Genomic DNA, 27,510 nt, shown 5'->3' on the forward strand with positions numbered 1-27,510 from the left:
GAAGCTCAAGTGGACTTTATTATAGTTATTAGAATATACAGGGACATTAGTGCACTGGTTGGTATTTCATTTCTCAGATTCAATGCAGCAGCAGTCAGACGTTGAAATTGTACCAGCCGTTTCCTTTTTGTATGTTTAGATGTGTGGGAGTTCTTTCAATCATCTTCTGAAAGATCCTTGAAGAACAGTGACAAACTAGGCTAAACAATTTCTTCAAAAACTGCTTGGCCTTTCAGGCAAATGCCATAGATACTAAACACCTTTAATAAAAAAAGTGATTAAGAAGTGCTTTCAACAGGGTGGTAGGACACTGATAACTGATTTTATCACCCCCTTTACAGTCTTTTAAAGTCCGTTCTATTCCATGATCTGGAAGTAGTCCTTGAAAACTTCATTATAACACTATTTCTTTATTACAAATATTTACATACTATATATTAGTACAACTTTTATTTCCACACTTTAACAATCCCATCCCTTGATGCAGTTACTATAAACCCTTGAGTGGTCTGGAAAGTTGCTATATCTGTGATAATATCATGATGTCCAACTGGTAGAGACTCTGGACCCTTCCGAGGGGTCTCATCAGTGGGCCCCATTTTTTGCTTGTTTTGAATTTCCTGTAAAGTAAAAAAAAATGTATTTAGAGAACGGTGAGATTTGCAAAGGGTTATTGTCCCTTATAGTAGCTTGTCAGCATATGAAGACCAAAAAACCCCTCTTCAAATAACAACAACAACAACAACAAACTTCCACCCTTTGATGGTTCTCTTATGATTATTCCTTGGTTCATTTCTTTTCATCATACACAACCCAAGTCTTGATTTGAACTGACATAACAGCTCATTAGGGAAAATCATGGTCATTTGTCATATTTATTTCAATAACACAAACTAATAAGATTTGATGTTCCTCAAGGGAAAAATAAAGGTTACAGCAACACATACATCTTAGCTTTCCAAGAGTTTTTATAAAAAACAGTTCAATAGAAGGAACATAAAAAAGGAAACATATGATGTGGCTTCTGCATGTGTTATTTGGTAAGCCTAATTTTGTCAGAAACAACTGTTGTTTTTTTTTTTTTCCTTTTAAAATAACTTTTTCCTAACTATGCCAAAATCCAACGCTGACACCATCCATTAAAATTAAGAGAGAATTGTAATTGAAGTCATCATGAAATTAATGTAACCCAGAGGGCCATCCCAAAGGCATGCTGAATAGGTATCTATCAAACAAAGCAAAAATACCTGAACCACCTCTGTGCCCTCAATTATCTTCCTGTAGTAGGAAACGGATGGGCAGTTAGAACTTCCAGCAACAATGTATGATCTCTCAGGGTAGGCTAGATCCCAAAACCTAAACAGAAAGAGAAAAAAATAAAGCTGTTAAAATTTTTAATCAACTCAATATGGCTGTTTGAAACCTGTCTTACTCTTATGGTGAAAATGCGTGAGACCAAATACTGCATGCTTTCCACACTTGGTGGAACGAAGATGAAGAGAAATTAGTATTCATATCAAGCTTAGACATGCTATTTTTTCTGTTTCTTGACATGCAGCCTATCAACTGCTTCACAGAACGGTACACACTGCATCCCAGGGAAGCACAGTTTTGCACTGCTTTTGTTGAGAACAATTCTTTCTGCTCACTGATGCTTGCTAGTGAACGCATCTTCAGCATTATAGTTTTGGCTTCTTGGAGCCTACTTATACAGTGCTTTGCAAAACTTAATACACTGCCAAGGGTAGAAAGGGAGAGTGTCAAACAAAAACGTTGTTGGTTTCATTACCTTATTTTCATGTCCGAGCCTGCTGTCAGTAATATGGGATTACCAGATGCTGGACTACAGTATATTCCATGGATACTGTGAGGGGAAGGCTATTAGGAAAAAAGAACATATAAAAAAGTACTATCAAAAGCTGTTGCCATGCTTCACGAAGTAAATGCATTCTTTACCATATTCATCCATACAATTTCCAAATATTTGTGACAAATGCCAAGTTACCTTGTTAACAGGCCACATCTTTAAATATTAAAGTAAATTGCTTCCTTTTGTTTCTTACAGTTCACAGATCAGTGTAATGAATTAAACCCTTCATAATGTAATTTCCAAGATACCAAGAAGTATTCTCAATGATGGCAAATAAGAAAGAATATTTCTAACAAAATCAGGCAGGTGAATCATATTGAGAAGCATATGGAAGCTCAAACTTTTACGTGATTAAGGCATTAAGGAAGGGATATAACAGCAGAAAACGAGCCTGAATCATGAAGTTTCCTGTCTGGTTTTGCAAAGCGGGTGACCAAAATGAACTGAACTTGCAGTCCTTCTAGTACGTACAAATTCAAGTTTAGGTGGATTCCTGATCTGCATTTACGATGTTTATGAAGAACATGGGGTTATTTTTGTGTATGTAAAGATCTCCCAGATTGCTCCTTCCCCAATTAACTCCTGGAAGCAGAGGAACTTCATGCTCTAAACTGTCAGTTAAGTGTAGCAGTGGCATTATATTACAAAATGAACATGCAAAAGAACAGATGCTTACGGAGGTACCCATTATCCCAGAAACTACAAGTAAAAGTAAGTACAAGATGCCATACCACAAATTTTTGCGTTGCTAAAAATCTTTACAGGCCTGCCTGGCTCACTGGTCTTGTGAGAATGTGACTGGATATAACAAGTGAACGTCACAAGTACATTCCACATGGAGTGGAAGATACCAATGAAGATTCCAGTTACACTAGTGTTTTACAAAGGGAATTTAATTTTGACAGCAAAACAATTATGGTGCCAAAATAAATACCAGGGCAAGTTGCTGGTGCAACTGGCAAGGCCATGGAGACAGGTAACTGTACTGATGCACAGCATGGAGTCTGAGGTTGTTCTGGCCCCAGCTACAGAACAGAAGTGGGAAGAGAAAAAGACCAGACCTGCAGTTCTGAAAGAGGCGGTGCGCTGCTGGCCCACAAAGTGAAGCGTCGATCACCAGTTTCCATATCCCACATGGAGACTTCATTATTGCCTTGAACAGCTACAGGAAAGATAATGCCAATGCATACAAATAAAACATGTGGCTTGGCTCTCACTACTCACTTTACTAACATGACAGAGAGTATGGCACAGATGCTCTTTACTTGCTCTCTGCAGCATTTGTTAGTCTTGCTTTATCAGCCATGCATGCATTTTGTTGATTTTATCCCTTGATAGCACTACAGTGCCTCCCCTTAAGAGAGCTTTAATCTATAACCCTTTAAAAAAGGTATTAAAAATTCATTGTTTCCTCCCTAGATAACTTCACATACTTCTTTAGGAATGATAGATGATCTGTTCAGCACTGCTGACTTTGGAGATTACTCCTGGGCAGTTAAGACAGGAATCCAAAGTTACCAAGTTCAGTAACTACAATGAAGTTTCACACCCATGTTTAGTGTAAAAAGGCAAAGAATTCTGTTAAAAGGACTGTTTACATGCTTGGCATCAACCTAGCATGCAAGGATTTTGAATAATATTCCAAAATGATTAACTCTGTCACTAATTTATTCTTTAGCAGAGAAGAAAAAACTAGAAAGCACAGAGTAGCTTCCTTTTTTTACATGTTTTTAAAGAAATTTGTTTAGGTCCCAGGGTGGTTCATTACTAAAAGTAGTCAAACCTAAGAAGCAAGTTTAAGCAAGATATGAAACTCAAATCGCTCTCATTTCATATCAACTTTATCAGCTTTGTTATTGTAGGATTAGTTTAAGCTACTTGTCCACTTCAGAATGTTCCTGACAGAAACACTTAGAAGTACTTTCCTTACGCACAGCATATGAGAGGGCTACATGCGGTGAGGATGAAGCAGCTGTGAGTATACCAGATGAAGACTCTCGGAAGTTTTTAGAAAGCTCTAACCCATGACACAGCTGGATCAGATTCAAGAGGCAGTTGGACATGGAACAACCTTTCAGTCTCTGCTGTACAAAGGCACTGAAGGCAGTGGCAGAATTTCCGTCAGCTTCGATGTATGGCACAAGATCGGGTTTTGTCTTTTAAAACATTTTGTCCATAAAAAATGATGTGTTAGCACACAGGGAGGGACGCTCACAAGAGTTGTAATGCTCCAGAAGATGAGAATTGGAAAGGCTGTCGTTTTCATAATGGCTTAGCACTAATTATTATTTTTTCCTCTCTCTTTTTTAAATTTAAAAAGCCAAGAAGGGCACAGTGGTAGAATACAAGTATGAACTTTCCCTTTTTCCTTTCCCCAAGCAAAGCACAAGAAAAACTACAAGAGAAGAAAAACAAACAAACAAACAAAGAAGACCCAGGGATTGAAGCAGAAGTTGAAACAGAAGCTTCTTTAATTACAACCTCTGGCGACTATGCGGTAAGTTTAAAATCTTTTTACCTGCAATTACCCAGGACTGATAGACAGGATGCATGAGCAGGCGTCTGATTCGGGCCTTGGAAGGATGAGAATGGCTGGAGATTGGTAACTGAAACCTCATGTCCCAGCATGCCATGGTACCATTGCTTGTGCCTGGTGAGAGACAGCTGTCTACAGTCAGAAGGACAATTACACACGTTTTTACACAGCTCCATATTGTTGTATTCTGCTTCTACGGAGATGGGACCTCACCCTCAAATAATTATAGAGCAGAATACTTCCCACAAATAGATCAGGAGGTATTTCCTTCCCCTTCTTAGAGAACAGCATATTCTAGTAAATCAAATCAAGCAGAAGCTTGAGCTACAGTTATTGTAAAATAAAACTAAAGTGGCGAAACAAAAAGCAGCTAGTAGGAAATACAGGCTTACCAATACACAGCCAGCATTGGTGTATGTCCACAGCAAATGAAGTTATGAGGCCTAACTTCAAATCATGTTTCAGTGTCCAAGCATTGCTGCTAGATCGCAAATCCCATCCAACCAGAGACCCATTAACTGTACCATAAGCCAGCACTGACTGCGCTCCTGAATTGAAGTGATGCATATCTACCACGCAGCCATCATCCTTCAAATCTAGAGACCTGGGTTAAAAAAAAAAAAAAAAACTAAATTAGAAACAGATAGTACTCCCAAGTTTAAGACTCCTTTCAATAGCTAAGGCCAACCAGCATTGCCTTCACATTATTTCTCAAGGCATCTGCCTTGGGAACAACTTTCCACTCTTAGTGCAACGGATGCTTACACTCTCTGAAAACTCTCTGCTCGAAGAACCTGCAGGCCTTCTGCAGGCTAGTAAAATACTGTCGAGAGCTCTTTGCATGTTCTTTGCAGTGCTCTGGCTCTCTTTGTTTCAGATATTTCTCTCAGATTCACATTCCATGCTTATCAGATATTCATCTACCCAGAGTCTACAGGCAGGAACACATACCTGTTTTATTTTTTTCTTCTCCACTATCCTACTGCCAGAATTGTACTCAGTCACTCACTGTGTGTGCAAATGGGACCTTCTTCAGGCACAAACACAGTATACACCAAAATGGAAACATGCCTCTGGTTTGCAGTTTACACCTCCATTAGATTTTGCTTACTTCATTTATGAACTTAATCCCAGTAAGAGAGGACATTTGAAACAAAACCTTACTTTGGACAAAAAGCAGTCTTTGAGACAAAGGCTAGATTTGATGGAGCCTGGACGTGTTCCTCACTCATGCTGGAAGATCAAGCTGTTTAATCAGTGCCAACTATTCAAAATCACTTACATGGAGACAGGTAAGAAAGGTCTAAATCATCCCCACACATTCTACTAAATAGTGTCTTATCCCTCATATATTTGCGACCTTACTCCTCACCTTAAAAGCCTGGGACAAAAAACTGCAGATCTGAGGCCAAATCACTTATTGCTCATTTGTGAATAACCATCTAATGACCTCTAAAAAGAACCTCTAAAATTACTTTATAAATATTAACATTGTAACAGTGGAGGTAAGAAGCTACCAATCCCAGGGCATAAATAAAAGAACTGAGAAGTATTCAGACTGAGTGACTGTTTCAAGCTCATAATGAGTCCGGTGACACAGGAGATACCGATAACCTAGAGCTATAAATCCAAATCTCTCCGCTGTTGCTTTTCAACCTGTCTTTACGAAGCAGGATAAGATCACTGCTTATAGCCTTCCAGTACAGCCTGGGATTGATCAGCCAGCAAGAAGCACAGAGCAAAGACTCGTTAAGCGAGGGATATACCAACAGCTTGAGCTGTGTGGTGAGATTTAAATGCTGTAAGTACGTACCTGCTTTGTATTGGATGAATTTTAGGAGATTTAGGGAGCTTTGAAGCCTCAATACCAAGAAGCTGGATGGCACCATTATCTGAAGCTATAGCCAAATAATGCGAGCCTTGGCAGAATGTAAGCGTCTTGACATGTCCTCCAATTCGAGAGTATGTCAGAATTGATCTGAACAGTAAAAGCGGAGGGGGAGAAAAAGAAGAAATGTTTTCTAAGAGAAGTAATTTTTATTTACATTGCCACAAACACCACTGGCTCTTGAGAGAGCTCTGAGAATGTTTACTAAGTGTTCCAAAATCAGAAAGCAACAAAGCCAGAGTTGCTCCTGCAAGCTTAATTGTCCATCTTTGACCCTCTAGGCTATGACAGTCTCCAGCTTCAGCAGCACATATTTGTCAACTAACAAAATAGAATAAAAGTCTAACGCAGATCTGTATCAAATTATCATACTGTAGTTACTGTTACATAACTGATACTGCAATCTACTGCCCTTTTTCAAAAGTATTTTCAGACACATCCTCTTCTTCCAAAGATACTTCTCACAGAGAGTGTCAGCCTCATACCCCCCTACCTGTGTTTCAACCAACAATACAGCTTTCCTGCATCAAATATCAGTGGACGAGACAGTTTAGAATAAAGCTGATTTGTTGAAAAAAACACCCTCAAATGGCTTTAGACAGCAGCACCAAAATATTTTTATTTATGCTTAGAAATGAAGTCAAAGAGCCTGTAATTACAACTGTGAAGCACTCCCTCTGCTGTTTCAATTAATTAATGAAAGAAAAAGGTTTGCAAATGCAATCTAGTATTTTAGGCTTGCATGCCAAGAAAAACACCAGTATATTTCAATAATAAAATCTCCAATATAGCCACAAGTGATTTGTATTTCCTCTGAGCTCTAGTTTATTTTTTATTCTAAAGAGTAGCCCCCGTAGTCCTATGAGTTTTAAAACTACCTGGTTGTAGTGGTTTTTCCTTCCATCTTTTGGCTGTTCCAGATTTTCACTGTGCCATCATTTGAACAAGTAGCAAAAATGGAATGTTCATCAGAGACCCGAATGCGGTTCACTGCAGACTTGTGTTCGTGGAGGTGAGCTACCAACAACCCTTTGGGACGCCATCCTACAGGGAAAACAGAAAACCAGAAAGTTTGGGGTTAATTTTGTAACCTAACAGGAACAAGAAAATTCCCCTGATCTCAGACATACTGGGATACAGCTATTATAGTTCCAAAGCATAGAAGGCACTGAAAACACACAGGCAATGCATTTTAAAAGTTCAAGGCAAAAGCTTGTTCAATTCCGAACTGAAGTCTATTGGCAGAACTGAGTAAGTGTTTTCTTTTAGATGGGTTCTGTGCACATTCAGTGAAATTACAAAGAACCCTTCAGAACCCGTACATGCTGTAGAGAAACTAATGCACAGATCACCTGTAATCAGCCTATGCATACTTCTGTGCTGTGAATGGCAATCCCTTAAAAGCCCAAAATGCACATAGCGAGCAACACATCTGAGCAGGCTTATACCCCTGGATTGTCTGTAGCGTGCTTGAAGTGACAGGCTCGGCATTGCAGCACAAGCTACACATCAGCTTTATGTACGTAATAAAATGAAGTTGCAGCTCTTCTAAATCCCACAGAAACTTTATCCAAGCCCTTCAAAAAAGGAATTGAGGACTTGAGCAGCCATTCAGTAACTCTTGCCAAGAAATTGCCAAGATTTGTGTGATATGTTTCCTCCTCTGACATAAGCAAAGCAGACATATCTAGCTTCATTTCTAACAGGCATCTGCTTCAGTGAAGGATTAACAACAGATGAACATTAATGAGGTAGAGACTACAGCTAATTTCAGAGTAACACAGAAACTTTAAATATAAACATTATTAACAGACATAGACCTGTTAGAGCAAGTACAGAGGTAGGCCATGAGGATGATCAGAGCTGGAGTACCTCTCCTGTGAAGAAAGGCTGAGGGAGTTGGGATTCAGCCTGGAGAAGAGAAGGCTCCGGGGAGACCTTCTCTACCTTCAGGTACCTTCTAGTACCTAAAGGAGGTCTACAGGAAAGCTGGAGAGGGACTCTTTGCCAGGGAGTACAGGGATAGGGACAGGGTAGCAGCTTTAGACTAAACTAAAGATTTAGCTCAGATTAGACATTAGGAAGTCATTGGGATTGTGTGCACCCTCAGCAAGTTTGCAGATGACACCAAGCTGAATGGTCAGTCGATACAACAGAAGGAAAGGATGCCATCCAAAGGGACCTGGACAAGCTGGAGAAGTGGCCCCACGTGAACCTAATGAGGTTCAACAAGGCCAAGCGCAAGGTGCTGCAACTGGGTTGGGGCAATCCCAGACATGAGGACAGACTGGGAGAAGAACTCATTGAGAGCAGCCCTGCAGAGAAGGACTTGGGGGTTCTGGTGGACGAAAAGCTCGACATGAGCCAGCAGTGTGTGCTTGCAGCCCAGGTGGCCAACTGCGTCCTGGGCTGCATCAACAGAGGGGTGGCCGGTAGGGCGAGAGAGGGGATTGTCCCCCTCTGCTCTGCCCTCGTGAGGTCCCACCTGGAGTGCTGCATCCAGGACTGGGGGCCCCAATACAAGAAGGACGTGGAGCTGTTAGAGCAGATCCAGGGGGGGCCAGCAAAGATGATCAGAGGGTTGGAGAACCTCTGCTATGAAGAAGGGCTGAGAGAGCTGGGGATGTTCAGCCTGGAGAAGAGAAGGCTCCGGTGAGGCCTCATTGTAGCCCTTCACTACTTTAAGGGGGCTTATAAAAAGGATGGAGAACAACATTTTGCTCAGTCACATGATAGGACAAGGGGAATGGTTTTAAACTAAAAGAAGGGAGGTTTAGATCAGATATTAGGAGGAAATTCTTCACTGTGAAGGTGGCAGGCACTGGAAGAGGTTGCCCAGAGAAGCTGTGGATGCCCCATCCCTGGAGGTGTTGAAGGCCAGGTTGGATGGGGCTTTGGGCAACCTGATCTAGTGGGTGGTATCCCTGCCCATGGCAGGGGAGTTGGAATGAGGTGACCTTCTAGGTCCCTTCCAACCCAAACCATTCTGTGATTTTATGATTCTGGCACTCAATCCCTTCTGTGGCTGAGCAAATCAGCTGCTTGTACCAGGACCCATTATTTGATAAGTTCTAAAACTCTCTTCAAAAGACAAAAACACATAAATTAGCCAAGCTTGATCAAGGTTAGCTAAGTTCAAATGCTATCTGACTCTATCAGTTTCCTTGTAATTTTCAACAACTTCCCTTAAATTGATGTGGTAGCTTATACACCTAGCTATGTAACTTCATGCTAGATCTACCAAAAGACTTTAGCATCATAGTGTTGATCACTGCAAGCCTAGCCAGTACAGATTCTGCTAACATCTGAAATTTAAGCACATGAATTCCCATTAGCCTGGAATCTTCATAAGGGATACTCATTAACAAGCACATGCAGCGGACAATACCAGCAGAAAATTCTGAGGACTAATCTGGGTAAATTCCAAACTTGGAATTTGGAGCATCAAAATTTAAGTTGAGGTCATAGGAAGATGACAAATTTAAAACTGTGCACGTTTCCTCCATGGCTGCTGCCAAAGCTCTGTTCAGCAAAACCTGTGTGTTGCTCCTTTCTGGTAAAGAAAAGGGAACAAGAGGTAAAAATGGCTTTCCTTCCTCTCTGAAAGCAACAGTGTAGTATAGGAATACATCTGTTCTTGGCTGGGCACCTGTATTGCCGCTACAACTGCGGAAGGTGACAGGCCCCTTTGTAAACAAGGGCAGCTCAAACAGCTCACTCCAGTACGCGTGCCTGGTTAACAAAACCTGGCTGAGAGTTTAAAACTTTCACACAGGATGGCTGAAAATCTGGAGTCACTCCCCAGGTAAAAATACATTTCTCACCTTCCAACAGCATTTCTACCCTTGCTGAAACCAAGCTACAGGCTGTCACAGGATGGCACGTTATCTGCCACATATCCTGTTGTAAACATCCTGCTTCATAAAACTCTCTGGAAAAGATAGCACACCCCGGGCTTTAGACGAGTGGTTTGGGTCCATTACTGGAAAAGTAAAGATCCAGGGTCCAGATCCTCTTTCATAGGTCATGCATATGTTTTGCTAAATAGGTGTTCTGCATAGCAGGCATATTGCCTAAAATTTCCTGTTTTCCTAATGTTTTGCATTTTTCCTTGGGATTAACGTGTTTTAACTTTTTTTTTTTTTTTTTTTTTGCCCAATGACCTCAGTGGCCTGTGATTTACCTGGAGGTGGAGGCTTGCTCTCCCACTCAGCATTCTCCATCATCTGCTTGGCAATTCTTTCTGCATTACACTGTTCTCGCTTTTGCTGAATCAGCTGCTGAAGTTCCGTTTTGCAAGTGGTGATGCGTAGCTGGTATGCAGATGCGGACACCGAACTGCTTGGTACCTGTATCGTCGGTTTCCTGGGTTGAACAACTGTTCCATCGGATGTCTGTAACAGATAAGCACTTAAAAATATATGCCTTACATTTTACAACAGTAAATGTTTGCAGAAGTGATTGGTTTTAATACAAATATACAATAGCAACAACATTATTGACAATTTCATATTTCAGATCCATCATGATACAAACTCAATCAAAAACTTTTGAAAACAATTAAAGAGTGAAAATTATTTATAGAAAAGCATAACCATTCAGTTATCCTACCTAGTTTGCCTAGTATGTTCTATATCCTATTTTTGTACACTCTTAAGACTGACAGAATTACAAATTAGCTCCCAAATGATTAATTGTTTATATTTGGCTTGAAAAATAAAAGTGGGAAGTGTTTCCATCTTAGTTCAGAGTGGACACTTATTTAAAGCTAACAGAAGTTAATTTCCAACTAGAAACTGAACAGACAGCAGAGCTCAGTGTCAAGGGACGCTTCCCCAGCCTGCAAGGCTCCCTGCCCATCCTTCTGTAGCCAGTACCAAGTATTACAGGTACAGGATGTCTAAAGGCAGCTATGATGTGATACACCAGTTCCTATTTTCCAAGTTAAAGTCATGGTATCTCATCTCTTCCTCACAACACGTATCAGAGCATACAATTTGAGAAGTCTTCCCTATCAGAACAGCTTATCTAACAATTGGCTATTACACAAAGCTCCATCCCTTCATGCAAAGCATACATTTGTTAGTAAAGCTTTTCTGTTCAAGTGACTAGACTTATTTCCCTCCTCTTTTAATTCCTATTTTAAAAATAAGAAGTTTAAAGTCTGCTACTCTGCTGGAGAAAAACACAAGAGAACAACAACAGTTTAAAGTAAGTTCCAAACGAAACAAGAATGCCACTTCCCCGTAGTCCTGCTCCACATTAAACTGAACATGTTAAACAACTGAATCATCTCAGTTTAAGACGAAAGATGCAAAGATGGTGTTTTTCAGCCATACCTGTGGAGAGGATGATAGAGCAGCACAAATGCCAGCTGAGGACTCTGAACGAAGTGGTTTCCCAGCTTGTATAGACTCAGGATCAGCCGTTTGCCCGTGTCCTTTGGGTATTGGCTGGGAGATGTTAGATGGTTCCAGGGACCCAAACATGCTTTTCCATTCTTCATTTACATTTGAATCTTGCTTTACGTGTTTTCTAGCTATAAGCAGTTGGGGCATGAGGGAGAGGAGGGAGAGAATAAATGCAGTGATGACAATATTCATCCAGGCTGGTCACTGCTTTCAGACTACATGTGAGATTAATGTTTACATGCCAATTTATTATGTATATAGTTAATGGAGAAAAACCACTGCTAGGTGGTTTAAGTTGGCTGACAGGGCTTTATGAAGCAAACAGAACATGTGGCAAGTGCTCTGTTTACACCTTATTAAACCTACAGTTGACTCATTCCAGTATCGTGAAATTTTGTATTTATAAAGCTACAAAATTAGACTCCATGTGAAAAATTCTTCCTTGCAAGTGTTACTCCATTATTGGAGTAAGTCTGGGATAAGTTTGTAATAGAACAGTAGATAAGTCAAATACAATCAGTTTTCCAACAAAATCACATCATCTATAGATTCAAGAATGTTATCTGTAAACAGGAAATGTATTTTCATCATTTTTTTGGAGTCATTAAAAACTGTAAAATACAGAAAGTGAAATGAAAACACGTGATTAGATTTGGATGAAATCAGTGAAGGAAAGCTGAAGGCACAAAGACTTTGCAGGCAAGAGTTTTGTGTAAAAAAAATCAGACCAAGCACATTCTCCACCTACTAACTTTTAAATCCTGCCCACTCCTGACTCCAGAGGATACACAAAAATGAAAAATCCTGTACTTATGTACTTTCCTTTAAAATTAGATGCAAAACATTTGCAGAGAATATCTTAGTCCTGGAAATAAGACGGCAGTAGTTACACAGTTTGCAGATATTTCTGGATATTTCTGTATTTTACATCTAAAACCATAGAACTTAAGAGTGGCATACAGAGAAGGGACCTACAAGTTTGAAAGAGCTAAGAGGAAGATCAAACATCACCTAGAAGAAAACAAACTTTTGAGGATACAGACAACTGGAAAAGGGTTAGCAGAAAGTGGATTTAAAAGCTGGACCAGGGAATATGAGAGGTGGTTTTTTTTGTTTTATTTTTGTTATTGTTTTCTAAGCATAAAGGAAAGCAGGCAACAAAGTAAAATGAGGGTGGACAGGCAGCTGAAGAACTCTAAAGCAAAAAAAGTATGTACTTAGATGAATGACAACACTCCTCAGTGCTAGCCTGTTTCACACCTATGCTTCAGTCTTCCCCATACCACCTCAAGAAAACATCCTGGATTTTCAAATTTAAAGAGCTCATCACTTCTTAAGAGGAAACAGAAGTAGTAGAAATGTGTCCTTCACAATTTACGCTTACTTACCATGGGTCTCTAGTCCTGTTTTGTCGCAACCAGCTAAAACAACCTGTGCATATTGCTACTGCAAATGCAATCTTATTTAAGTACTCTTACAAGCAAAATATTCTTATATTTCACTGTTGTAGAGAGCATTCCAACACCTCATGTTTCAAATAGCAGCATGCTACAGAGAAGCTGTTCTAGATTTCCTTATTGCAAACTCTGTGAGGATGGTGAAAGTTATGTAGGATGAATTGCTGAGTAAATTAAAGACTTAGTTCTCTGAAGGAAAAACAATACTTTATCTATATAGACCACAAAATATACCAACCACGTTTGTCATCAGGCTCCTGTTTTGTTTTAACAAGATCCACTTGTCTGCCAGTTATTCCCAGAGCTGACAAGTCGATCACCCCTTTCTGACTGCTGTCGTGCAGGTGGCTCTGATCCACTATATTGGCTTTAGCTTTATTTGATTTTAACATAAAGTCTTTCAGTGCTAATAGTTTGTCTTCTTCCTCCTCAGTCATCCCCTGCAGAATAAGAGAAAAGATGTTACTTCTTTTTTGAGCAAGAACATGAAACAAGGCATGAAGATGCAAGCAGCAGCAAGACTAATGACTGGCTCAGAAGTAAAGCTATCGAGCACATCCCCAGAACTCAAGACACCAGTCTATCATTCATATGATATGAACTTTGGGTAAGTTGCTTTAGTACATCTTTCTTCTTCAGGTAAACGCCTAGGAATGATGAAAGAGCAGAATTGCATTTAATATTGGATCACTGTCTGGTGCAATCTGCTTAATTGCCACCTCAGCTATTCTTACAGCCCACAAACCGTAGGAAACAAAATGAACAAAACCCAACCACACACACTTAGCTGCAGTCCTTCCTCTTCCCAGTTCTCACTGCTTTGTGTGGGTGATTCTTAGCATTCCCCTCTTCACATATAAACCGCAAAACTTTTCAGTTCCCTTTGGCTTTGGCACTGTTATTTGCATGTCTGTCTCTTCAACAAATGCATACTCTCCTCTACAGCACTCTACACAGCCTGTATTCTGTAATACTGACATATTGTCTATGTCAGAAATTGAGACATACAACTGAAGTCTATAAAAAGAGGATATACTTGGGAAATCCAGACATAAGGTCACCCTATTTCTGGTAGATCTTTTAAGACTCTTCCATGACTTCTGAACTCTTTGTCCTGCAAGCATATACAGAAATCAGAGAAGTCAATGGTTTGCAGGATCAGAACCTCAGACCAGGAGCCTCTAAGAGCATCAACTGCAGGGCTGCTGTAGAGACATACAGAGCCCAAAACTCTCAAATTACAAATGAAAAACAATCACTTGTGAAAGTAGCTTCTTCAGCAGCTGTGCAATGGCAGGGTCCTCAGGGGGCGGACAGTCAGGGAGAGCACCATTCCTCTTCTTCTGACGCATCTGAAGGTGTCGAAAGAGGCTTGTGATATCCTTTGATCTTAAGACATAATCAAATATGGAACGGCTGACAGGCTCTTTAAGTACACTTAGCAAAACTATTTCTTTGTCTATCTGTAATTCAAAAAGAGAAAACAGTCAACATAGAGGATATCCATATAGATATGGAGAAATCTAACAGTAAGTGCTGTAGTTCCATGTCTACAACAGTTTAACTTTTTTTCCTAGCCCACAAATCAGTAACTGGACAACTACAAATATTAATAAAAATAAAAACATATCTTCCTATGAAGGCTTGCTCTAAAAGCTACTTTTAAACTCTGTCCTGAGGAGATGATTTTAAGCTTACAATAACAACAACAGAATCATCACACTAGGACATCAAAATTATTGCATGTGATTACGCCAATAATCTAAATTCAACTTCTCTCCTTTCTTGAAAAAGAAATCTCTCATACTAGATATACCAGACTTCCTCAATTTTCTTTCCCTGTTCTCCCCGTAATCTCAGAATTTTAGCTTGGCATTGCTAAATGGAAGTAAGAAATCTACTAGTAGTACAACGCTATTTCAAACTCTGTCATTCTTTGACCTACATTTACCCTCTAAAAGTATCAAATAGAAGAGCTCCTGGATCAGTCAGATTACGGTCTTTCCTTCAATGTATACAATGGCATAAGGATGCATAAGAATGTAATTACATAATAATCAAAAGTATATTGCGAGTTTAGTAAACAGTCACAAGAAATCAATGGGTTGGGGCATAATTTAGAATCATTAACTGTGGAAATGCTTATAAAGACTGTTCATTACTATTAAAACAGAAAACAACAACTTTCAATACTGACAGGTGGTGATTCAATGTCTGGGACTAGAGAACATGTCTGAACAAATAAAATCTTGTACACCATTCAGGGTACTTGCAACCCCAACACTCCTTTGAATTCATGTTTATTTTAGTCCTTAAATTTTCCTGTTTCATGAGTAGGTCTTAAGATGATGGCGGCAAGGGAAGAGGGCAATATTCATGAGATAGACACCCCCAGTTACAGTCCTAGAGTTAGCCAAGTTAGCCAAACCTAACTTGACCCAAAATTATGACATAAATGCTTGTATAAAACTTGGAATACTCAAAATAGTTAATGGGATGGGGTTGAGACTGCAATTGTTTTTTCACAAGTGACAGAAAACCTCGTAACTCCAACTCACTCCTCATAACAGGCTGTCTACATGAAATACAAATTCAACATTAGTCCAAAGTGAGGATTTCTTCATTACAATCCAAGTCCCTACTTGCTTACTATATTTAGTGCTTCATAGCAAAGAAAAGATTCATACACTAAAAATGAAGCAAGAAATGAACAAGACAGATATTTATCAACCAATGCCTAAAACACAGCAAAAGCCATTCAAGGAGAGGAAAACAGAGAAAAATATTATTTTAATTAAGGTGCCGGCTGCATGATTTCCAAAAAAAAAAAAAAAGGTTAAACACATGATGCACTCTTCAATGCAAGTACTGCGACTATTTCTTATCTATTTAAAGACCTGAGAGGAATTCTACAGGCCCTAAAGCTGTACACAGAGATGCCTACATAATTCATGTTACCAGCATTATGCAGGCCATTCCAATACATATACTGTTAGGAAATAACTTACTCATGCTGAGCACTTTGCTCTTAGTCTTGGGCAAAGCAAACAAGTAGCACTGCAAAAACCACAAGCTAGCAATACTAGCAGACTGTTCGTGTTTTCAGTGAGTGGGGCAAACTAGATGTTTGTAGCTGAAAGCACAGAGCACAGAAACACTTGTGTCATAGCCAACTTTCCATGCCTTTTAGACTTCTACAAAGTAGTGCAATATTGCAGCAGTTTGATTGCAAACAAAAAATTTGAGACAAGCCTTTCAAACATGCATGGCAATGGACATTCAGTCAACATTTGCTGAGATCAAAAAACTATCACCTCTACCCTTACTAGAAAAAAAATTAAATCTAATAACCAGGACCATGAGAATGACAGACCTAAGAATTATGACTGTTCGAGGTATATTCACATTAATAGTTGAAATATTACCTGTATTATTGGTTGTGTGATAAAAGGATTGAGGTATGGCATTAGCTTGCAGTAGACATCAGCAATGTTTAAATACTGTGCTACCACAGTGATAAAGCCCACTGCACCGTAACGTATCCAAAGATTAGGATGGCACAGGAAAGGTGCTGAAAGAAAATTAAGCTGTTAAAATACATCATTCAAATTAAAGAGAGAGGATCATCCTGTATATGGCAGTCTGTGATATTATTTCCTTCCCCTAGGATCACCCCACAGATTCAGCCCTTCCTCCTGCAGAGCACCAAGGTTGACACCTGAATTGAGAAAACTATTTCAGAGAGTTTACTGGGCCCATGGCACTCAGCTTCCTTGCTGTTGTCAAAAAGCATGATTTTCCTGTTTATTCATTTCACTTCCTAATTGTCAGCTCCAGATTTGCAAAGGAAACTAAACCAAAAATAAATGCTAACCTTAATCTGGGCAGTTACAGAGAACTGAAATAACAGTGGTTTTTTGGTTTTGTTTTTTCATTTTTAAGTAAATACTTTATTCCTTCCTTCTTCCACTTTCTTCCTTGCACAGTCGCTATTTATGTTGTAAGATTATTTCTAAGTTCTCTTGCTTGACTCAAAAGTCTGTCTCAGTTATGTGGGTTTTAAGAAGTTATAATCAAGGGACTGTATCCAGTCATGAGATATAACCACGGATCATCTGCCTCAAATTCTGAATGCTTTTGAAAAGTCGTAACAGGAAGAAGCAGACAGTTTCAAAAGATGAGTTGGTCTTTTCTACAAATAGCTTGTAAATGCCTAAATTAAGCCTGATGAGGAAGGAGAGGCCAACTCTGTATTTAAAGTTCTATAATAAATTGTAAATGAGTGAAATGCAATTTTATGGTGTTCAAAACAGGATGAGAAGGGATCATGTGTCGTCTGAAAGACTGGATTCCCCCGTTCATCAAAGGCCAATGGGTAAGACAGTTCGCAAGTTATGTGCCTGACCAGCTTCCAGAAAGTAACTAGTGATCCGAGGTTGACATGAAGAATAAGAAAAGATCTTAAACCAGAAAGTTATCAGACTTAAGGTTCAAGTATTGTGTGTTGGTTTTTTTTTTTCTGCTGTCCTATATGAAGTCAGAGAAGACGTTTTCAATTTGTTCCACCAAAATGATTTTTCTTTTTTTAAAGAGTTCTGAGCACTAATACAGTCCAACAAGCAACAATTTATTAACTTAATTTCAAGTAGACTCTAAAACAGTACAACAGGTTTGCATATCAGACAGCTAAGCTGACTGAAACTTTATGCAGTACTAAGTTTTCTTTAATAGCAAAACAAGGTTATCTTCAGTATTCCAACTTACCAATATCACAAGCAAATTCATAAATATGGGGCTTTTGCAAGAGGCCTAACTGGCACATACAAGTAAGAGCATTCAGGGCCTTATAAATGACAAATTCTTCAGCATCACTGAGACCTTGCTGAAGCAGAGGTTTCAGTATTGACGAGCTCTGCCAGCCAACATAAGCAGCAACACCTGAAACATTAACAAAACAAAAAGAAAGCACATAAAAATCCAAAGTAGCACTTCCTTGCCTTTCCTCACCAAAGTTTATAATCTCGATCCTCTGGTAGACAAGGAATCGATAACATTTTCCAGGAAGTATCAAAACAAGAAATATGTGCATATATTGAGACAGCAATGCAGAAGCAAACATCAAAGCCTCAGTCCAACAAAACTGTAAACGCGCAAAACGCAGGATGTGCGTTAAAATTACTTAGAAGACCAGGGATGGTCTTCCCTGCGACACAGATTATAATCAGAGATTAAAAAAAAAAGTGTTAAAGATTAGGAAGGACACATACTTATTTCTAATCTTATTTCAATCTTTTAGATTGACCAGCACCACATTGTAATAAGACAGCATAACATGAAAAGTTAAATGGGATGATTTAACATTACTAAATCTACCTCTTCCACTAACCCCAAGTTAAAAAAAGGGCTTTTAAATTCATCATTGCTGATGTTCAAGTATTTATTTTTAGAACATCTGAAGAGACATACGAAAATAGAAGATTAGCCATTTAAAAAAAAAAAAAAGGAAGCTTCTTTCCATTCAAATTTAGACCAATATTCTGAAAGCTGTTTGACAAAAACAGATTCCTGTGCCTGCAGAGGTCCCAGACATCAGGCATGGATGTAAACACACAGCTGGCCAGCAAAGTCTGAAACAGCAAGGCTAAAACCAGCTGTGCTCCTAAAGGGTGAGAACACAGTGCCTGCAGTTGTATGTGGAAAGGACGAAAGAGCACTGATGAAAGATTCTGGTGGCAGGATTTTTTGTCTTTCAAAAACTTTAGCATTTATTTGTTGTAATTTAAATTTTTCAATTAGTGGCTTTAGAAAGATTTAAAAATAAACTTTAATTTATGTGGGTTTTTTTTATGTTAATCTAACCTAGCCTTAAATGTGTCAGCCTCATTTGTATGAAATATTTGGACCAAAAAAAAAAAAGGATATTTGTATTTACATTGTCTCTTGTGTACTCCATCAAGAAACATTTATACACAGTAATTCAGCAGGTCCTTTCCTAAAAATTATGCACTTCTTTAATAAGAAATGACTTAACAGTTACCAAGATATGCAAAAATAAAATTTATATTTTACCTCTCCACGCTGGCTGAAAACATACACTTACCTACAATGCTGTCAAAGAAAGCTCCTCGAAGATGCCAGTCATTCTTATCATTTAAGAAAGTGATCATATGAGACAGAAGAACATCATTGGCTTTTTGACGTCCAAAAAAGACACAGAGGCGTGTTATTCCATTTTCCATTAGTGTTTGTTTCACAATATTCTCTGGGTCACTCAGCAAAGTCACAACTTTCTGCTGGACCATTTCATGCAACGCTTGCAACTCTGCAAGAGCAAACACTTGGATAGGTGAGAAACAGCATGTGCACATATACTGCTTGTTGCTAAAGGAGTTACGCTGATACATCACCCTGAAAAACACCCTGAAGAACTTGCTGAGATGGACAATGCCACAGGATCCCAACAGTTCCAAGGACTGGCATAAAAAGACTTCAGACTAAGCAATAGGGTGGTGGTAAAATCAAAAACTATAGAAATATGAGATACTCTTCCCAGAAAAATGTAATTCTAAATTTGTAAAAACTTCAACTCGGATGAACCAACTCATCTCATATATAGGTGAAATGCAGATGTGAAGAATCATTAGAAAAAGTCAGCACCAATGTTACAACAGTAACCAAAGTACTTCAAAACAATTATGTCTTTACATGTTTATTTGACTGCCAGTTTCCAAATTCATGAACTGAAAACAGATCAAGGCTGTATTTTTACTTAGGTATGTAGATTAGCTTCATTAAGGTCAGAGGGAAATAAACAATACTCCAAAAAGTACTTCCAATTTCATTCAATACTAGCAGTTACCCTAACAACACTGACAAAACAATTTGAAAGTGACCTCACCCCTGGCTTCTATTCCATGATGCAATTGAAAAATGAACCACCTCCATTAAGTGGAAGTAATAATACTGTTAATGCATAAGCTCATACTGAAAGCCGTACAAGGGAGGTTCTCAAGCAAATAGCACAAAATTTTCAGATATTGCTATCCCAGCCTTGCAGGAGTAATTACCATTTGCCCACAGACAGTCACAAGACCAGTTAATTTGCTTTCTAAAACACTGTTTGTCAGTCACATAGAAAAGTTGCCTTCTGGGTTCAAATTTCTCAGGCTCAGTTTCTGCAAGCATGAAAAGAACAGAACTAATCAAACTTTTCTTCCTTGCATTACTTCTTTCATCTCCAAGCTATTTTGAGGAATAGAGGACAGTATCTCTTAGAAACATAGCCTGTGAGATAGACCTTACTTTCTTTCATGCTTAAGCAATTCTCAACACCCAATGGCTTACATGAAGAACTGAAAGGAGCCCTTTTTTTTTTTTAAGGCATTGTTCTGCAACTATTTAAAACATAATTGAAGCATATATTTTTCCCTGACAAATGGAGTATGCACGAGCCATTTACCATTACAATTAGTCACAGATCTATTCTGGGCTAAGTAGATTAAAGTGACATGTTTTTAACCAAAAAGCTCTTCCCAATTTAGAAAAGTTGCCCAGCATTATTCAAGAAAACTATGTATCACTAAAAGGCATTGAAGCTGACACAAAGGCCAATTATTTCTTAACCCTCCTTTCCAGGAGAGAGAAAAAAAAAAGCCATCCTTAGAACTTTAATTCATTCTCTGTGCTATACCACAGACTGCCATGTTACTGTCCAATGACATCCACATTTTCAGCATTTTCAGACAAAAGACAGACAAAAATTGCCAGGCATATGAACAGAAGGGAAAAAATGACTGAACAATACACTACTATGATTATGCTAGAACTTGCCAGATTTTTCAAAGCTAACCCTGCCTGGCACTTCAAAGGAAGTGGTATTTGGAACACAGCCATCTTTACGCAGCTAACTTATTTATGGGACCATGAGTGAAGCAGGATATACAGCCAGTCAGTCAGCATCAGAGTCAAATACCTTGAGAATTTCTGGAGAAGAAAAGTGTGCTACTTTATTTATTTTTGTCTTTCACAGCGTTCAGAACAGAGGTGTCAGTTTCTGCATGAAGCTGTATCAGATACACTTTGATACTGGTTGAGGCAAAGCAGTCTTCTCATTTAATAGGAAGGCTAACCTTCAAGTGTTGAGTGAAATCAGAACTAAGCAGGAGCTTTGACGTATGATTTGCTGTTATAAGCAGGCAAGGTAAGTAGACATGACAATACCTGTGTCATAGTTATCACTAGGCTGAGATGTTTCATCCATTTCTTCACCATTTGGTTCATTTTCCATATTCAGGTTTTTCAGCTGGACTAACTCCAGAAATCTCAGAGCTGTTTCTGCCAACAACGCTATGTTTTCTGCAGAGGAAAACATTTCGGTTAAGAATTGTTCTGCTTTGCCAATTTACACCCTTTCGATGATCCCTTATGAGAGATTAAAACCACTCAGAACACCAGTCACGATAGGCAAATAGCACTGAAATTACACAGCGTGTTCTGTTAACCCACTTCAGGGACTCGTGTCCCTGACCACAGAGAAGCTACTGAGTACATCACACAGTAATGTCATGTAAGCAAGTGGAAAAATTGTAAGGATATCAAATGTAACAACAACTAATTTTAGTCTTCTAGAACTAGCCCTAACCACTACCTAATCTCAGGCTAATGACTAAGTAACCTGATAGAACTTAAAGGCCAATTAACCCAAATTAACAACAACCCAAACCAACAACAAACCACCACACCAAGATATGTACCCTAGGGAATAACAACAGGGCTACCCTCGAGGGCTGGATTCCAGTTTTACGACATTCATACCCATATCTATCCATGGGATTTGGCACTATTCTGCTGTGTTTGGAAGCTGCCGAAGCAACCCAAGCTATATGGGTCAGGCCACTGCTGGCACAGGAATAATCCCGTCAAGGCTTAAGTCCCACTTAAGCAGTCATTCTGAGTCTCATCCAAGACAACACCAGCATGCCAATGGAGACTGTACACAGCCAGATCAAATCCTGTAAGTGACCAGTCTGACCATGTCCAAAAAGTGTCCTATGGTAACACAAGTTAGCTCAAGCATTAAGCTACCTTACATATTTTGTTATTTACTTATTGAAATATAATTGTTTTCTTAAAAGAAAAGCTATTTGAATTGAAGGCAACTTAGCCAGATAACCACCTACAATTCAAATAACTGTCAAATTTCAGAAAATACTCTAGGTGCATTGAAAATAAAGTCAAACTACTTAACATAAAAAGAGAAACTCTGTTTAAGCAGATGCAATTGGAATCTATTGAGTAGTGAAATCTGCAGCCTTTTTGCAATTGTAGAAAAAGGAGATGGCATTTTATTTTTTTCCATTTCAGTTTATTTAACAAGCTCAACTTTATATTAGTTAAATTAGAATTTTATTATGAACAGACCGGAATTTTACAAGATTTAGTTTTGGTTTTTTTCCTAGCCTACAAATAAAAGCGAGGCATGAGAAAAATGTTTCTTTCATAAAGCCCTAAATGTGGAAGACCAAGGTGAACAAAAGCACCTGGTTCTATCCACTACCTATACATTGCCTTCAATAATGAGCTTTATCAGTTTATTTAGTTTAAAAAAAAAAAAGACAGCCAGCCATCATCTTCAACTGACTTATGGATTTGTAAATTTTAAAAAAAAGGTAAAAATATGCTAGTCATAGCAAATAAGGGTAATTGGTAAATAGAAAATAGAGGTATCATTACAAAACTTCTTCCTGAACCACCAGAATTCAGATAACTGAATAAAATATGAAGAAAACATCTGCTAAGGTCTAAGTCAATCTATTACATAGCAAATAATATGATTTCAGCTCCAAGTATCAAATTTCACTCTGTGGGAAAATAACTCTGAAGCATAATAACGAAGTGATGCTTTAAATGGAGTTTCATATTTATTCGTTTCAGTTGGGCTACTCCAAGCAAACAGTTTGAGCTAATGAAATGTCAATTACTATAAATTTATAAAAGCTGCAAAGGGTGGGTAAGCTCAGAAAGCCCTGTTCACATACTTAGATACACATGGCTGCTTGGACAAGTGGTTTTACTCGTTACATTCTTTTTTATCTAGGGAATAGATGCAGGGCTGCTTCCCTGAGCACAAGGCTCTAAACTCTGACCCCTTACCTTAGCTGCGAGCAGACCTGCTGTGTGCTACATTCAGGCCCTAACCCAAAATGAATATACACATTCTGCAAGTTCTTTGTACATGCAGAACCACAGAGAAGAATGAATGTTAATTTATACATATAAAAGAAAATCATCTAGCAAAGAGCAAATGAGTTTTGCCAATTATTTTACATATAATTATTTACTTCGGGCATAGACCTACACTAGAAACTCATTTGATAATACAAGCCAACTCCCATAAATTATTAAGTTGCTGCCACCCCCTGAATCAGTTAGCTTAGGTGAATACAGGTATCTTTACCTGCAGAAATTTCTGAGACTTCTGGGGAGATTCACTGAAATAGAAACAGCAAGCTGTGTGACGATTTTGAGTAGCAGAGAAAACAGTTAAGGAAATACAGAAAAACCCAAGATTTGGAGTTTTGACTGGATTTCCTCTTACCAGCATATGCAAGTCTGACGATAGTGGCTTCATCTTGGGCCAAGTGTGCAATGCCTGGCAGGATGTATTCTGGATAAATGTTAATATCATTGCGTGGCACTTCTTTGACGAGAGCAAGAACTTTAGTTAGTGTCCTCACAGATTCTGCCCTCACCCTGGGCACAGAGTCGTTGCTGAAATGTAACAGATAAGGAGTAATACGATCCAGAAGAATCTCTACACTTAATCTTGGTGCTAAATGAAGAATCAGTTCCAAAGCAGCCAGTTTTGAATCACAATATTTGAGAGTCTGTAAACAGGAAGTTATCACAGACACTAGAATAACCAGCCCATTCTCTTTTGTCTCTCCCTCGGCTTTCTCTGTGCGATCATGCCCACAGAGATTGTGAATGATGTTGTCCAGATCTTTACGTATGACCAATATACGCTCATCTGCCGATACAAATGTTTCCTTGGCAAACTGGGCCATGTAAGGCTGAAGGAAAGTGTAAAATATTTCAGGAAATGCATTGTTACGTTGCTGTTTCAAATAATCTTCAGCTGCTAAACGTTTATCTGGCTCACGATGGACCATCTGAGTGACCTTGAGAAAGGCAGAAGCAGGAGGGAGCGGGAGAGAAAGATTAAAGGTTTAGACATTTGTAATGAAAAACAAAAAAAAAAAAATCAACAAGCAATTTGTCACCAATGTAGGTGAAAAACTACACACAGATTACACAAATGGTTCTACTGCTGTAGTCCATCCTTACCAGTTCTCTGATACTGCGGTCTTCAATTTTGTTTAGAACTTGATCAGGGGAAAAGAGGCCATTTCTGTAAGCCAAAAGTTGAGATAAATCAAACATCGGTACACCTTCTGTGAAGAGCTCTGCTATTACACAGCCTGGAAAAAAATAGTCAAAGATATCAGAGGATTATAAGCAGACATTTTAACTTTGTTTCCTATATGCAGTTAAGAACAGAACCTGCATCAATCTTAGCTCAATTAAAAACAAGGCAAAGAAGCTGAGAAATTAGCTTGTGGAAATGGGACAGTATTTCCACCTCCAAAACCTGGCTTTTGCACTTGATCCCTGAAATGTCTCCCAGGTATTCTATTTCAAACGTGCCAACAGCAGAGGAGTTTGCAATTAGGAAACATGAGGCACTGCCAGCTGGAAAATACAACACCAGAAAAGGAACCCACATCACTGTCACATGGAAGAAGAGTGCCAGTAAATCAAGTGTGGACCAGGCAGGAGGTCAAAACTAAGTGGCCCTTTTACAGAAGGTAAAGGAATAACCTCTACTTCTGCAGTGATGCTGGGGGACAGCATACATTCACTCAAACAAGCTCAAAAGCGCAGTGAAAAATGACAAAATTACCAAACGCCCTCCCCCTCCCCCTCCCCCCCCATTGTGTATATGATACATGTCTTCTTCAAAGGCTTGTGTCCCATTCCTGCAGTTTATTCCCAATGGTCAGCATCCTGCTGTATCAGTGGAGCAGCCTGGAAGTTTGGCGGTAAGAGCAGCTGGTAAAAGTGCAGTAACCGTTACCTTTACATCCAGATTTTAGTTATTATTATTATTATTTTAAATAGGCCAAACATATGGCTTTCAAGTTACTCAAGACAAGCCCGAGACTCAGGACAGGCTCCTACAATGAGGCTCTATCAAGTATTTGTGAGAAGCACCATGAGAGGAGCTTACTGAGTTATCCAGCTTCCTACTTGTGGGAAAAAATGAAACAAGAAGGGGCTTCTAAAGTCAACGTTGCCAAATTGCACTGAAAACTGGCACAGTCCCCAGGCAGGTGGATCTTAGGTGTGCCACTGACTGGTTCCTCCTCTTGGGTCCCATGAGGCATACAGTATGCATCCCTGGGACCTCAGCCACCTGAACATGATGATGTGCTTAAGTTATGTAGCTTACTCTATTGTGTCTGTACTTTTTCTGTGAATGAAAGGTTTGGCGTTCAGTCTTAATGCTTAAAACAAGCAAGTTCTTCCACATGCTGTTCTCTTAAACCCACTGCAAAAAAGTTAAAAATTGGTTAAAAAGAACCAAAAAAAAATCCACCCAAAACTTTTTCTGCACCCCTGACGTACAACCGTTAAGAAGACACTGATCTCTCCAGATCAAATACCTGCAGAAAAGATATCCATTGCACGTTTTAACTCCCCTCTCGTTCGCTGATTGCTATTTGCCAAGTCCACCAAAGGGGTTGAAGGATCCCGAATGTTCTCCAGCTCTGTAGCAAACATACTTCCATCAACAAAGCGCTCGGGAGCAATGTAGCATGTTCTCCTCCGCGACGTGTCGAAGAAATAATTGAAGTCAGCGGGATTGTCTTCAGGAAGATACGTTGGTTTAAAACTGGCAAAGTCAGTGAGAAGAACCCAGTTCCAGCTGGTCACCATGATGTTCTCAGTTTTAATGTCCCCGTGGCGGACCCCGGATTTGTGTGCTTGGTCCACCGCAGTAAGGATCTGGAAAGCGATCCACCTTTTTTCAATGTTATTGAGGAATGGCCTAGTGCTGATCCGATCGTAAAGGTTGTCCCGTACATACTGTCTGAAAAGCATGGCAGCCTTTTCGGACAAAGTTGCTTTCTGAAAGGGGAGGCAGTTCTGCGCCGAGTGTAACCTTATCTTCAGCTCCTCCAGCTCTTGCTTGTAGCTCGTTAGGGGTAAAGTCGGATCCTGGATCGCAAACACCTTCACAACCACCAGGCCCTCCCGGTGCTTGGCTCGGGCAACCTTGAAGAAGCGGGTGCTGCCCAGGCTCTTGTCGTATTCGAAGTCGTGGATGTCGGAGAAATAGCTGTCCACCGACAGGATCTGCGAAGGGGCGATACCAGCCAGCTGGTTCCCCATGACGGCGCACCGGCGGACGGCACCCCTCAGCCTCGGGAAAAAAAAAAAAAGACAATTCACACTATTTCACACCGGACAGGCCCGGGCCGACCCCGGCAGCATTCACAGCTCAGCTCCTTTCCCCCCACGACCCCACGGAGCCCCCGGGCCGCCACCGTGTCCCCCCCACCCCGCGCGGGCCCCGCCGCCGCCGCTCCGGCCCCGCCGCGGGCTGCGCCGCTGGGGCTTTTCCCCACAGCGGTCCCCCACCGGCAGCGGAGCCCCTTCCCCAGCGCTCACCGGCCCGGCACGGCTCGCCCTGCCCAGGCAGAGCCGGGACCCCCCTCCCCGGCCGCGGTTTGGAGCGAGGCGGGACTCAGGGCGGCGGAACCGGCACCATGAGGCGGGCGGGGAAGGGGCGGTGCAGGATGTGAGCTCACGGCGCCGCCATAGCCGCCGTCCCTCTCATAGGGGCTGCTGGGGTTTTGGTTCTCTTTTTTTTTTTTTTGCCTTTTTGCTTTTTTGACCATGGTTGTATTCTCCCGAGCTCTGTCCTGGAGAGTTTGGACGGGGGGACCTGAAGGGGTCAGCAGCTACCGTGCCGGTTGACAAGCAGGGCTCTTCGTTTTTACCCCTTTGTTTTGTTTCTGAGGCCAACAGGGCTGTTTGATTTCCTGGGGAGGAGAGGAGGAGGGCTTAGAGGCTCAGGTTTGGTGTGTTAAGGATGACTTGCCACATCCCTGTTAGCCCTTCCCATGCAGTTACCCCAAGGAAGGAATTCCAGGCTTTAGTCCTTCCCTTTCAGGCACGGCGGAGTGAGAGGGGAACTCGTAAGGTGCTAAAAATGCTGCCTTCCAGTTTTCAAGGAGGGGTTGCAACCTTGGCAAAAGCTTTCCTGGAAAGGGACCCTGCAC

At 40.1% G+C, this 27,510-nt stretch overlaps 1 protein-coding gene across 1 annotated transcript; it reads right to left on the reverse strand.

The window, feature by feature from the left end:
* Positions 1–27,032, reverse strand: PIK3R4 (phosphoinositide-3-kinase regulatory subunit 4). The gene is made up of 20 exons (XM_048078018.2): positions 26,897–27,032; positions 25,888–26,648; positions 24,509–24,642; positions 23,760–24,342; positions 21,383–21,517; positions 19,263–19,484; positions 17,927–18,100; positions 16,588–16,733; positions 14,422–14,625; positions 13,401–13,602; positions 11,634–11,833; positions 10,478–10,688; positions 7,173–7,338; positions 6,220–6,384; positions 4,799–5,010; positions 4,389–4,520; positions 2,932–3,032; positions 1,790–1,878; positions 1,248–1,356; positions 1–620 (listed from the first exon to the last, which is right to left on the reverse strand). The coding sequence occupies exons 2-20, from the start codon at positions 26,615–26,617 to the stop codon at positions 450–452; spliced, it is 4,086 nt and encodes a 1,361-aa protein (XP_047933975.2). The 5' UTR covers positions 26,618–26,648; positions 26,897–27,032; the 3' UTR covers positions 1–449.
* Between the last annotated feature and the right edge of the window lie 478 nt (positions 27,033–27,510).

The sequence above is a fragment of the Anser cygnoides genome, chromosome 2 (genome assembly GCF_040182565.1).
Source record: "Anser cygnoides isolate HZ-2024a breed goose chromosome 2, Taihu_goose_T2T_genome, whole genome shotgun sequence".
NCBI lineage: Eukaryota > Metazoa > Chordata > Aves > Anseriformes > Anatidae > Anser > Anser cygnoides.

Coding starts and splice junctions, on each gene's coding strand:
- PIK3R4 (XM_048078018.2), bottom strand. CDS start 26,617: ATGGGGAACCAGCTGGCTGGTATCGCCCCTTCGCAGATCCTGTCGGTG. Junction 24,643..25,887: donor AATGGATATCTTTTCTGCAG/GTATTTGATCTG, acceptor ATTTTTTTCCAG/GCTGTGTAATAGCAGAGCTC. Junction 1,879..2,931: donor CGCCTCTTTCAGAACTGCAG/GTCTGGTCTTTT, acceptor TTTTCCTAATAG/CCTTCCCCTCACAGTATCCA.